This window comes from Natrix helvetica, assembly GCF_964273705.1.
Source record: "Natrix helvetica genome assembly, chromosome: W".
Taxonomy (NCBI): Eukaryota; Metazoa; Chordata; class Lepidosauria; order Squamata; family Natricidae; genus Natrix; species Natrix helvetica.
Genome location: NC_138555.1, coordinates 29,255,239 through 29,267,741, shown reverse-complemented (window position 1 = coordinate 29,267,741; position 12,503 = coordinate 29,255,239). Strand labels below are relative to the sequence as shown.

General features: G+C 47.4%; 1 protein-coding gene across 3 annotated transcripts in view; it reads left to right on the top strand.

Annotated features, from left to right (window-relative positions):
* Positions 1–12,503, top strand: part of LOC309400473 (ubiquitin-conjugating enzyme E2 Z-like) — an 85,695-nt gene that overhangs the window by 32,275 nt on the left and 40,917 nt on the right. For all 3 annotated transcript variants that reach the window (XM_081968991.1, XM_081968989.1, XM_081968990.1), the window contains exon 4: positions 6,866–6,977. In XM_081968991.1, the coding sequence (XP_081825117.1) occupies positions 6,866–6,977 (112 nt within the window). The remainder of the gene's footprint in view (positions 1–6,865; positions 6,978–12,503) is intronic.

The following is a 12,503-nucleotide window of genomic DNA, read 5'->3' as shown; positions in this document are numbered from 1 at the left end:
GGGTTAGTATAAACAACAGGGGGGATAGGGGGCAACCTTGTCTTGTACCCTTCTGGATTACAATGCTTTGTGTTAGTTCACTATTGATGATTACTTTGGCTTTTTGGTTTGTATAAATTGCTCTGATCGTGTTTATAAATTTATCCCCACAATCCATATATTCTAATTGTTGGTGCAAAAATTCCCAGTTGACATTATCAAATGCCTTTTGGGCATCGAGAAAGATTAGTGCAACCTGTTTGTCATTGTGCACTTCATAATATTCAAGAATGTCCAACATAATTCTCATATTGTTTTTAATTTGTCTTCTGGGGAGGAATCCCTTTTGATCTGTATGGATGAACGATGTAAGAAATTTTTTCAGCCTTTCTGCTATTATTGAGGCAAAGATTTTGTAGTCTGCATTTAGCAGTGATATTGGTCTGTAGTTTTGTATAAGCACCTGGTCTGTGTCCGCCTTAGGTAATAGTGCAATGTTAGCCTCCGTCCATGATAATGGTGTCTTCGCCTCTTTCAACACAGCGTTGTAGACTTCCAACAACGTTGGGACAAGTATATCCTGGAATTCTTTATAAATTTCCGCTGGCAACCCATCCGGCCCTGCAGCTTTATTATTCTTTTGTCTTTGTATGGCCTCGGTTATCTCTGATGTTTTAATGTCTTCATTGAACATGTCCTTAATCTCCTCTGGTACCTTTGGCAGATCTGACTTTTCCAAATACTGTAATATTCCTTCCTTTGTATAATCTCGGTTTTCTTTATATAATTGATCATAAAACTCTTGGATAATCTTTTTCTTTTCCTCTATTTGGTAGCAGATCTTGCCTTTTTCATCTTGTAGTTTATTGATCTAGTTCTCTTGTTTTTGCTTCCTCAACCTATAGGATAGCCATCGCCCCGGTTTATTTGCATTCTCAAAAAAGTTTTGTTTTGCTTTTTTTATAGATTGTGCCAATTTTGCTTTTTCAAATATAGCCAATTCATGTTTAATCAGTTCCATATTTCCTTTTATACTTCTGTTCTGCGGTTTCTTTTGCAGTTCACTCTCTAAATTTCTATACCTTTCTTTCAGCTCTCTTATTTTTAGATTCTCAGTTTTTTTCTTCCTGGCTGTAGCTGATATTGTGACCACTCTTATAAATGCCTTAGTCGTATCCCATAGGTTCTGTATGGATGTGTCTCCTGGTCCGTTTTCTTTGAAGAAGAATATTAATTCTTGGTTGACTCTTTTAATATATTCCTGGTCTTTTAGAATTGACCTATTGAGTGACCAACGATAACTGCCCTTTTGTTTTTTCCAAATAATCCTAATGAGATTGTGGTCAGCCCATAGATTGGGTTCTATATCTATCTCCTTCACTTCTGAGATTAGCTCCATGTGTCCCGCACAGGAATCCGTCCCCTCGGGGCTTTGCGCGGGCGTCGCAAGGATTAAGCCGAAAGGGGGGGGGGGACGGGGAAAGCGAAGGGGGCTTTGTTGTCCTCCTTCTCCTTCTCCTCCTTTCCCCCTCCGGCTCGAACGCGGCGCCAGGGCCTGGCAGGCAGCAAATGAATCGGAGCCTGCCGACTGGAGGAAGAGGGTGAGAGGCGGGTCCTGTGAATGGCGGTAGCAGCGGCGGCAATAGTCGCAACTCGGCGGCGGGCCGCCCCGGCTGGGAGACAAAGGAGGGGAAAAGCGGCAGGCAGCTGAGTTGCGACTATTGAGCGTGGCGCGGCGCCGCCTAAGGCTGGGATCGAGGCGGCTGCGCGGCCTGCCTGGCGTGGCGCGGCTAGAGGAGGAGGAGGAGGCGAGGGCGGCGCGACTTCCGGGTGATTGGATGGTCCTTTTAAGAGCTCTGAAGGCTTCAGGGAAGCCTCGGGACGGTCCCTGAACAGGCACGAGATGTGCGTCTCGATCGCCCGGGCTCGGATCGCCTCCGCCGCGTGGGCCTCGGGCCCGGCGTCCTTGTACCGCTCCGCCCAGCCTCTGCGCACTCGCCAGCGCACTCGCCAGCCGCCTCGATCCCTTGCGCCGCTCCGTCCTGGCGGCGGCGGCGGCGGCAGCGATGTGAAGGCCGGGTGAGCGCGCACTCGCCAGCCGCCTCGATCCCTTGCGCCGCTCCGCCCAGCCTCTGCGCGCTCGCCCGGCCTTCACATCGCTGCTGCCGCCGCCGCCACCAGGATGGGCTCGGCCGAAGGGAAGTCCGTCAGGCCTCCGCGGCGGCGATGCCTGACGGACTTCCCTTCGGCCGAGCCCGTCCTGGCTGCGGCGGCAGCGATGTGAAGGCCGGGCGAGCGCGCAGAGGCTGGGCGGAGCGGCGCAAGGGATCGAGGCGGCTGGCGAGTGCGCAGAGGCTGGGCAGAGCGGTACAAGGACGCCGGGCCCAAGGCGCCACACGGCGGAGGCGATCCGAGCCCGGGCAATCTAGACGCACGTCTCGTGCCTGTTCAGGGACCGTCCGGAGGCTTCCCTGAAGCCTTCAGAGCTCTTAAAACGACCATCCGAACAACCCGGAAGTCACTTCCGGGTTGCTCGGAGGGTGGTTTTAAGTGTTCTGAAGGCCTCAGGGAAGCCTCCGGACGTTCCCTGAAGCCTCCGGGGGCCGGGGGAGGCTCTTTTCACCCTCCCCAGGCTCCTATAAAGCCTCTGGAGCCTGGGGAGGGCGAAAAAAGCGTGCAAAAATGGGCGCGTTGTGCGCGCATGCGCACTGGGGGGCGCGTTGCATTATGGGTGCGGCACGCCCGCACACGACCCCCCCGCGCTCCCCCCACTTATGGCACGCGAGCCAAAAAAGGTTCGCCATCGCTGTCCTAGATTAATCAGTACTAGTGCCAATAATATCGAAAGAAGTTAGGGTTAGTAATCTTACAACAATAACAATAGCAAAAACAATATATTCCTTTGATGATAGTATTATCACATTAATTCCTAGGTTTTAAGTGCAACCTTAGATGCGTCCCTCCTGTGTTGGATAGTTATATGAAAATGTTCTAAGTTCCCCTGCTCCGATAGATCTTCTTTCTCTCTCTCCAGATAGTAGTATCCAAAGGTTGTCCAGAGAATATAGTCAGCAAAAATCCTGTTTACTCTTAGGGTATTAAGAGAGGGGGGAAATTCCAGATTTCGCCAGTAGATGTCGCTCTTCCACTTGTCCAAACGCTGACCAACTGCAATCACTCCACCTATATATGTTGCTAAAATATATTTTTCCCTTCGAGCCTTCCAGACTTGTATAATTAACTCAAAACCCCCTGAAGGAATTGTATAGTCAGAGTTATTTACAGCCGGCTTTGTTATGTTAACAGATTATGTTTAGGTTCAGCTTATCAGACAGTTCAGAGAGTAAAAAGATAAAGTCTCCATTTTTCACTCAGCGTATTACTTTTCGCCGCTGTGGTAATGGAGGGAAAGCAGCCCCCCCCCCCCTTCTTCTTGGAGCCCTTAATCTCTTGAGCTGTTTTGGGATAGAATTACCTTCTCCAAGATCCGGAAGCTGTTAGGTCACTCGCAACTCCGACAGCTCTCTGTAATAAATCCTCGCTTGCTTTGAACTCTTGTCAGCATTTTGGGACGGTCATTACTGTCGCCCTCTTCCACGTCCAGGGATATGAAGAAGATTTCAAGCACAGACCATGGATTGCCGTCCTATGGTCGTGTCAAACCAACCTTCTCTCTTCAGTCTTCCCTCCAGGAAGGCTTGGCTTATCAAAATCTTTTCAGCAAACCTCCTCCGGACGTTAGATTTGGCTGCTACTTACAGAGCTCTCTGTCCGAGCAGCCATTCATGCTGGCAGCAAGTCCCTCCCCCCAGCCTAAGGGCTGGATTTTTTGTCACCAGCTTGAAGAACTTCTCTTGGATCGATCAGGGACTTTGCGATGTCCCTGAGATCAGCAAGACGTATTCTTCCTGTTCACTGTCTCTGTGGGATGGGTTAGGTCCGTTTGGACCACCCAGCAGCAAAAGTATCGACGGCGATCTCAGAGCATTGAGATTGCACATCGTCTTGTTGCGACATTGGCTCCTCCTCCCCGTTAACTGTTCTTTTTATGTTAAATAGTATGTAGAACCTTTTTCCTTGTGGGGAAGTCTCTTCTGTAGTATGGTTACAATTCACGAATCTCCAAATCCTATCTGGAGCCCAGATCAGTCCTTGTGCCATAGGTTCAGCCAAAGGAATGTCAGAATTAGATGTCTCTACCAAGAAGGAGCTGTGCATCATCCAGTGAGACATACTCATTCTATACCTGGAGCCAACTTTTATAGCCCTGGTGAATTTTGGTCTTGGTTTTGACTGAAAAAAACAAGGACTTCAGCATTCCACCTGGGCTGCAAGGCTTACATTACTGTGGTGTCCAGATGGATCAAGATATAGAACAAGCGTGCCCCACTCAGAATTGTCGGCTGCTTCCCTAGAGGTATGGTTGCATTGCCCACCTTTAACACTTCTGTCTAGGACTGCTATCTGATCATCCATGTTCACCTTTAATAAACCCTATATACTGTTACTGTGACTGAAATGGCTTTTGACAGGAGGTTGTTGCAGAAAATAATTCCCAGCAAGGCTCTCCAAATCCGAATTCTCACCCTGTTTGGGGGCTTTGGGTACCTTTTTTTATACTTTACTTAAAGGGGGGGGGGATATAAAAATAGCACTTTGGGTTGGTTTGGTGACACATCAGGAACTTGATCATAACTTTAGATACTGGAACTCCTACTAAGTATATTTTTTAGGAAAGGCAGGGTCTCTAATAAACAGCATCTGGAGATGGTGTGATGATTTGTCTGGTGAATACCTTGAAACTCCAAATAAGAAATCCTTTTGTTTATGAGAACATTGCTCTTAGCAGGGTGGATTTGTTTTAAATCAAGTTGATTAAAATCATGATTTCAATCACTAGTAAAAAGGCTTGATTTAAATCAACTCAATTTAAATCATAATTTTTAAAGAGCAACTGTCATGTCTGTTCCGCAGCAGCTCCTCCTCTGACCCACTGTTGACTCACGGACAGTCCCAATATTGCAGAATATACAGCCTCATGCTACATAACTAAGCTCCATTTCATGCTGAATAAACTAAATTATTAATGTATCTTAAATAGAAATCTATCTTTAGTTTTTTACTCCAAATGCATTTTATTAAAATAAATTTGATTTAAAAAATCCGGTTTCAATTTTAAAAAATGATTTAATTTTTTCAAAATCTGATTTTTTTAAAAAAAAATCATTGATTTTTATCCACCCTGGTTCTTAGCATCTATTGTTCCCCTTCCCCTTGGTAGGTGTTAGATGAGGGAGCTGATGTCCTCTTTTATCTTAATGGTGATAAATAAGAATAGAGATAAGATGCAGGCAAGTGTGATTAACAATATAATTCTGGAATCCACAAAGCTTGCTAAGTAATTTCTTCCAAATGCACCTGTGGGGGAATGTGCAATATGCAGACGAATTGTCTCTGCTGCTAAATAACCCTTTCTGCACAGCTATTTCTTACACATACAAAGGGAAAAAGTCCACACCACTAGCTTCTCAGCAGTCTTCCATGGTGCCAATACAGGAAGCCAAGGAGCTAAGTAGGGCATTGGAGACTTGTGTGCTGACCATTGGGTATTTTCTTTGGTGCCCCAGCCAGCTTCTGTATTATCGTAAGAACTAAGAGCATTCTAGGTAAGAGTTCTTTTTTTTTTTTTTTGGAAAAAAGTTTTTATTGATTTTTACAAATATTTTGGGGAAAAGGGTACATAAGTATGGAGAAAAGTTTGACAGCTACATCATACGGAAGGTGGTGCTCCCCCCGGATCTCATATCTCTCTCTTACTTTTATATATATCAAAATATCATTATTACATACATATTAGCAGTTAAAGTTTACCTCAAATTCTTTAACATCTTCAATCATTTACTTTGTATCACTTCTAAGCATTTCATTGTATCAACAATTGCAATGTAGTTTCCAGGTAAGAGTTCTTAAGATGCTGAATTTTATGACTGCTCTGAACATTTGCATGCACTATAGTGCTTTTGTGAAATTGCAAATCCATTCTAATCTCTACAGTGGGTGGATAACCTGTAATCCTAGGATTGAATATGGACCTAGAAATAATTTCTGAAGACTCCTGCAGTAAGTTCAGATCTCTGGTAGTGTTTCCTTCCTGAACAGCTTAGAAAAATCAGAGAACAGGAGGCATAATTCACATTAAGGTCTAGCCTTACCTGTTGCTGACTTTGGACAACTTACTTATAGGCCTGCAATAATCAACATAGTAACCTGAAACAATGTAGCCCTGACCAAAAAATACCTTCTCTTCCCCAGAGATGAATGTAAGTTTATTATTCCTGGGCAATGAATATTATTGCTGGACAATGAATAGTGATCTTTATAACATTGGAGTTTTTCTTCATACAGCTAGACATTTCATGAATGTAACATTTTTCTTCTTTGTTTCTAAGTCTTGACAATAATCTTCAGTTTGACATACCATTTTATGGACCTAGATAGAATGCTTTTTGATTCAAGCAGAAAAAGGTGGTTGAGCCTCTTGGAATATTCACATGGCACTCGTCTGAAACTCTTTAATAAAGCTGCATCTTTTCCCAGCATCTGTTAGGTGTCTTTTACAGGGGCCACATGATCCCAGGAAAAGGCACAACTACTCAAAGACTTGTACACAGGTATTACCTATGTGTCCCTGAATGCTCTGAAGTACCTTTTTGCCCTTGAATCCCAAGGACTATTTCTCCCTACTAGATGCATCTTTTTTTAAAAAACTGGAATCTTGAATGTGACAAGCTACATCAAAATATGTTGAAGTCCATCTGTGTCCATTAAGAAATTATTTTTTGCTTGCATGTATGAAAATAAGCTCCTGTTTCTTGCTATCTGGCAGCACATGGACTGGTCCAGCTTGGAGTCCTGCACAGAGCATTTCTTCGGTGCTTATATCTATACAGTCTTTAATGACTGAGAATCCCTATCACAACGAACCTGGATTTGAACAGGTAAGGACCCTGATTTTGAATTGTATGGCTGATGGCACTTTCTCCAATTAGGTAATTGAAAAGATTGGTATAACATGCAGATTTAAAGTGAGAGAAAGCATGCAGAGCATGGATTCTACATTTTTTTTTTCATTTCCTTTATAACAGCTCCATTCTGGGTTACATGACCAAGGAGGAGGATGGAGAAGGGTTTAGAATGGAGGAATCATAAATGTTGTAATCCACTGCTGAACTATGATATGATAGCTGTCTATGGAGCTTCTCAGTCGTCCAGGTCATGGTTATCCCAAAGGTGCTTTTTCAAGAGGCAACTGGACTTTCTGGTTTTTCTTTGAGGATGTTTCGCTTCTCATTCTTGGATGAGAAGCGAAACTTCTTCAAAGAAAAACCAGAAAGTTCAGTTGCCTCTTGGAAAAAGCACCTTTGGGACTATGATATGATAGAGATGCAGCAGGGAAATATTTCTTGTATTTTTTTCTCTATATCTCAGTCCCTTTTTCAGACACATTTTCTTTTGCTAGCTTTTCCTCTACCACAAAAAGTGGGCCCATTCTCTTATTTTCAGAGAGTTATCCTGCTGATACACTGGAGTCCTGAGTCCTTTTACCTGATTTTTCTCAAATGTTTCATTGGGTTGGAAAAAATGCAAAGAAAACTGGCAAAGCAGCTGGACCTATTGAGTGTCTAGATATCCATTTAAACAAACATTCCAATCCCAAAAAGTAATGTGACTTCCACAAACATATCTACTTCCCAATTATGTTTAAACATTATGTTATGACAGAAATATAGTATTATTGAAATGTTCTGTAGCTATTATAGCCTTCATAAGTAGTAGTAGTTTATTAATTGATTAGTCTTGCAACCTTATCAATAAAATATAGTACATAGTCAAATTTCAGAATAAAATAGGTAGGAGGAAATAGAGTGGTAAAATACATATGTGGTAATACAAGGAGTCAGTAATCAGCTAAATGAATCTTCCTTAAAGGTTAACCCAATTTGTTCAATATATTGGGTTCTTAGGACCACTGCTTTACCGTGTTTCCCCAAAAATTTTGACCCACGAAATATGGCCTTGGTCTTATTATCGGTGGTGGGGGGGTCTTATTTGTGTCGGCCGAGCGGCTGGCCGGCACTGCTCTGACGTGTCCTGTCACCGCCCTGCATCGGGTTGTGCTTTCTTTGGGAGGGGGACAATCTGGGGAGTGAGAGATTTAGGAAGCCTGGGCTGGCGTGGGGCAGTTTCTCCAGTGAAGCATCTGATTCATCCCCAGGGGTGAGCGTTTTGCCTCCTCTCTGCCCCGGCTTGGAAGCTGCAGAGGAAGCCTGCCATGTCCCGCGAGGGGGGGAGAAGAGACAGCAAGAGAAGCCACGTCTCGCTCCACGCCTCTCACTTCTCCCCCACCCCACCTGCCACCCCTATCGCTAAAGAGACGGTGGGGAAGGGAAGCAGCCTGGATTCTGTTAGCATTGGGGCAGGGTGGGAGGAGTTGGGCTGCGAGACATGCGTCCTACCCAAGACTTGCAGCTCCGTCGTGTTCCTCGCTGTTTTGTCCAGGGAAGTACCCTGTAAAAAAAAATCTCGCGAGTTCACCTTCTCCTCTTGCTGTCACTTCTCCCTCCCCTCACCGGGCATAGCAGGCTTCCTCTGCAGCTTCCAAGCCAGGGCAGAGAGATGACGAAGGGTGAAACGTTCACCCCTGGGGATGAATCAGATGCTTCACTGGAGAAACGGATCCACGCCAGCACAGGCTTCCTAAATCTCTTGCTCCCCAGATTGTCCGCCTTGCAAAGAAAGCCCAACCCAATGCAAATGCCGCCTCCAGCCACCTCTTCATCCTGGTGAAACTACGTTTTGAAAGGATGATCTGCAAAGGGGGGGCGGATTTCCTACACATTGGCAGCGGCATCTCCTCACAGGGCTTCTCCCGATACCCCAGGTGCGAAGCAACATCCTGTAAAGGAAGGCATGGAAATCCATATAACTGGGGATGTCAGAAGAAGCCTTGTGAGAAGACGCCGCTGCCAATGTACAGGAAATCTCCTCCCCCTCCCCCTTCAGATAGTCTTGTGGGCTGGCCGGAGAAGTCTTCAATGAACTTTGCTCTGTCTGTGTCTCTGCAGGCAGCAGTGTCGGCAGCATCTCCTCGCAGGTCTCATTCTTCCTTCTCTTTGGCTGATTCTCAAATATTTTCAAGGAAAACACTGCCAAGAGAGGGAAGTATCTCTTCTCCCTTCCTTGCCAAACTTTGCATGTAGGCGTAACGTTTCACAAAGCTCCTTAATCCGCGGCTGCTGGCTCCCTCGCTTTGTGTTTTTTATACACATACCGACATACCCACCCTTCCTGGGAATGCCGTTTCCCACTCCCAAGTTTCCGTTTCCAAGGAAAGAAGAGCGCTGGGGCCACACTGGACATTCCCCCCTGCCCTGACTCCTGTCAGCCTCAACTTTGCTCCTGAAACCCTGCGGGCCACTTCTCTGCTTGAGCTCAGCTGAAGGGGGGGCTGAGGGCAAGGGAGAGATGAAGCTGATTGCTTCCCCTTTGCCTCCTCTCCCAAAAGCAGTCTCTGGCGCAGCCACTTTTGCAGCAGGAGACTCAAGCTGGCCTTCCGAAGGGTACTGTAGCAGCAGCTATCCACAATTTTTTTACCCTTATTTTGTCCCGATCCACGTGGTTCGGGACGAAATAATGATAAAAAAATTGTGGATAGCTGCTGCTACAGTACCCTTCGAAAGGCCGGTGCGAGGCCCGTGGGGTGCATTGCTTGGCCTCCTGCTGCTTTTGTGGCTGTAATCGATGGCAAAAGCAGCCACACTTGCTGGAGGCCATGGCCTGAGCAGCACCTGCAAATCAGCTGTTTTTTGAATGGCAGCCGGATCGGCTCAACTGATCCAATTAAGGAGCCGAGAAGCGCTGAGGTGACCAGGGAAGGGAAGGGCTTCCTCCTGTACTTGCCACGACACCCTTTCACTAGGGCTTATTTTCGGGGGGGGGGGGTATATTTACACCCACCTCAAAAACCAGGCAAAAACCAGGCCTGGACTTATTAGCAGGACATGTTGTATTTTTGGGGAAACACGGTAGTTATAAACTTAGCAGTTCTGCATATAACATATATCAGAGGAAAAACTGTATGCAGTACACAGAGCCCAGGAGGAAATATGGCGATCTGTGGTTCAGATCCCAGTGGGCTATTCTTTCTATAATTCTACACTAATTCAGGCTTGGAAGCCTTAATAAAAACTCCTTACACCCGTGGAGTGTGTGTGTGAGAGAGCGGGACAGCACAGGTTCTGTTATAATATGGCAGCGGTTCTCAAATAGTGGGGCGCGCCCCCCTGGGGGGGCGCGAGGCTCCGTAAAGGGGGGCGCGAAGGCTCCCTTTCCATCTGGGTGCAACAGCGGCGAAGGCGTGGGCGAGGCATAATATATCCCGCCTGGAAGTGGCAGCACTTCGGACTGTGGATTTTCATTGGAGCCGCGGGCTGGAGCTGTACAAGAAGCCTGCTCGGGCGGGGGTGGGAGGGAGGGAAGCATGGGACCGCCCGTCTTCGCCACCGCGTAGCTCGCCTCCCCGCCAGCAGCTCCACCGCCAGCATTCCGTCTGGAAGCTCCACCGCAACAGCCGCTGTTGGGGAAGGGACAAAGGGGCGGCGGTCGCCCGATCTTGCCACCGCCACCCCTTCGCCCCTGGTAACGGCGACTGTTGTGCTGCTGCTTCCAGCTGGGATGCTGGAGGAGCTGCTGGCAGGGAGGGAGGGAAGAAGGGCAGAAGGGAGGTGGAAGGAAGGAAAGAAAAGCAGACACGCCGGAGGGAAAGAGGAAAGAAGGCAAGCAGGCAGGAAGGAGGCAGAAGGAAGGAGGGAAGAATGGAACTGGAAGGGAGGCAGGGAAGGAGGGAGGGAGAAAGGAAGGATAGGAGGATAGGGAAAGAGGAAAGAAGGCAGGCAGGCAGAAGGGAGGGAGGTGCAAGGAAGGAAGAAAGCATAGATAAGCAGGAGGGAAAGAAGGCAGGCAGGCAGGAGGAAAGAGGAAGGAGGGAACTGGAAGGGAGGCAGGGAAGGAGGGAGGGAGAAAGGAAGGATAGGAGGATAGGGAAAGAGGAAAGAAGGCAGGCAGGCAGGCAGAAGGGAGGGAGGTGCAAGGAAGGAAGAAAGCATAGATAAGCAGGAGGGAAAGAAGGCAGGCAGGCAGGAGGAAAGAGGAAGGAGGGAACTGGAAGGGAGGCAGGGAAGGAGGGAGGGAGAAAGGAAGGATAGGAGGATAGGGAAAGAGGAAAGAAGGCAGGCAGGCAGAAGGGAGGGAGGTGCAAGGAAGGAAGAAAGCATAGATAAGCAGGAGGGAAAGAAGGCAGGCAGGCAGGGGGAAAGAGGAAGGAGGGAACTGGAAGGGAGGCAGGAAGGAAGGGAAGGAGGAAGGGAGGGTGGAAGGAAGGATAGACAAGTAAGAGGGAAAGAGGAAAGAAAGCATGTGACTACGGTGGGAGACGAGGAAAGACCGGTGTGCTATGTTATGCAGAGGTGTACTTATAACAATTTTATAGACAAATGATACTATTTACAGTCGCGCGGGGGGGGGGGGGAATGTTTTCTTCTTCCTAGGGGGGGCATGACAGAAAATAATTGAGAAGCACTGTAATATGGTAAGTGGTGGAAGCTCCCAAGTTACGACAGTTCACTTAGTGACCGTTCAAAGTTACGACCTAAACCCCTCTGGAGTATTTACGACACAGTTCTGAAATTACGAGTGTTGCAGCACGATGGCAGTCATTCACACTTACGAATGACCGCAGAGGCTCTGCAACATTTGCCCTGCTTATTTCCTGCCCCCCGGCTGGGTCTCTACAGGAACTAGGCCTGTGGATACTTACCTTGCAAAGATCTAGGGAGCCTTCGGTTTCTTGACCTGTTTGGTGCTTCAGGCTTTCAGTGCGATTGCAGAGAATGGAGGCCTAAAGTACCTCAACATCATGCCAGATCAGTAGCGTGAGATAACAGTACATTAGGCCTTTCTTCTCTGCAAATGGAGGCCTGGATGAGATCTACAGCAAATGGCTTTGCAAACGGAGGGAAGGCCTCAAATGAAGCCTTCCCTCCATTTGCAAAGTCTTTTGCTGTATTTGCAAAACCCTTTGCCATTGAGAACGGAGGTCGGGAGGGGCACGCCCATCCTTCCAGGCCTCCGTTGTCGTCAGCAAAGGCCTCCTCAAGCCATTTGCCGCCGAGAATGGAGCTCCGGAGGGATGTATGAGTCCCTCCCGGCCTCCGTTCTCATCAGCAAAGGGCTTGAGGCCTTTGCCGCTGAGAACAGAGGCCCGGAGGGACGCACACGATCCTGACCTTTGTTCTTGTCGGCAAAGGCTTTTTGCGAAAACAACCGGAGCCTACAGGGACGCCATCTCTCGTCCCTGTAGGCCTTGGCAAGCATTTGCTCCAGGTGAAAACGTGACAGAGAGACTGGAGAAGAAACAGCTCCATTTATCATCAAGATCTATGTAAGGTAAGTGAACCCGGTCAGGC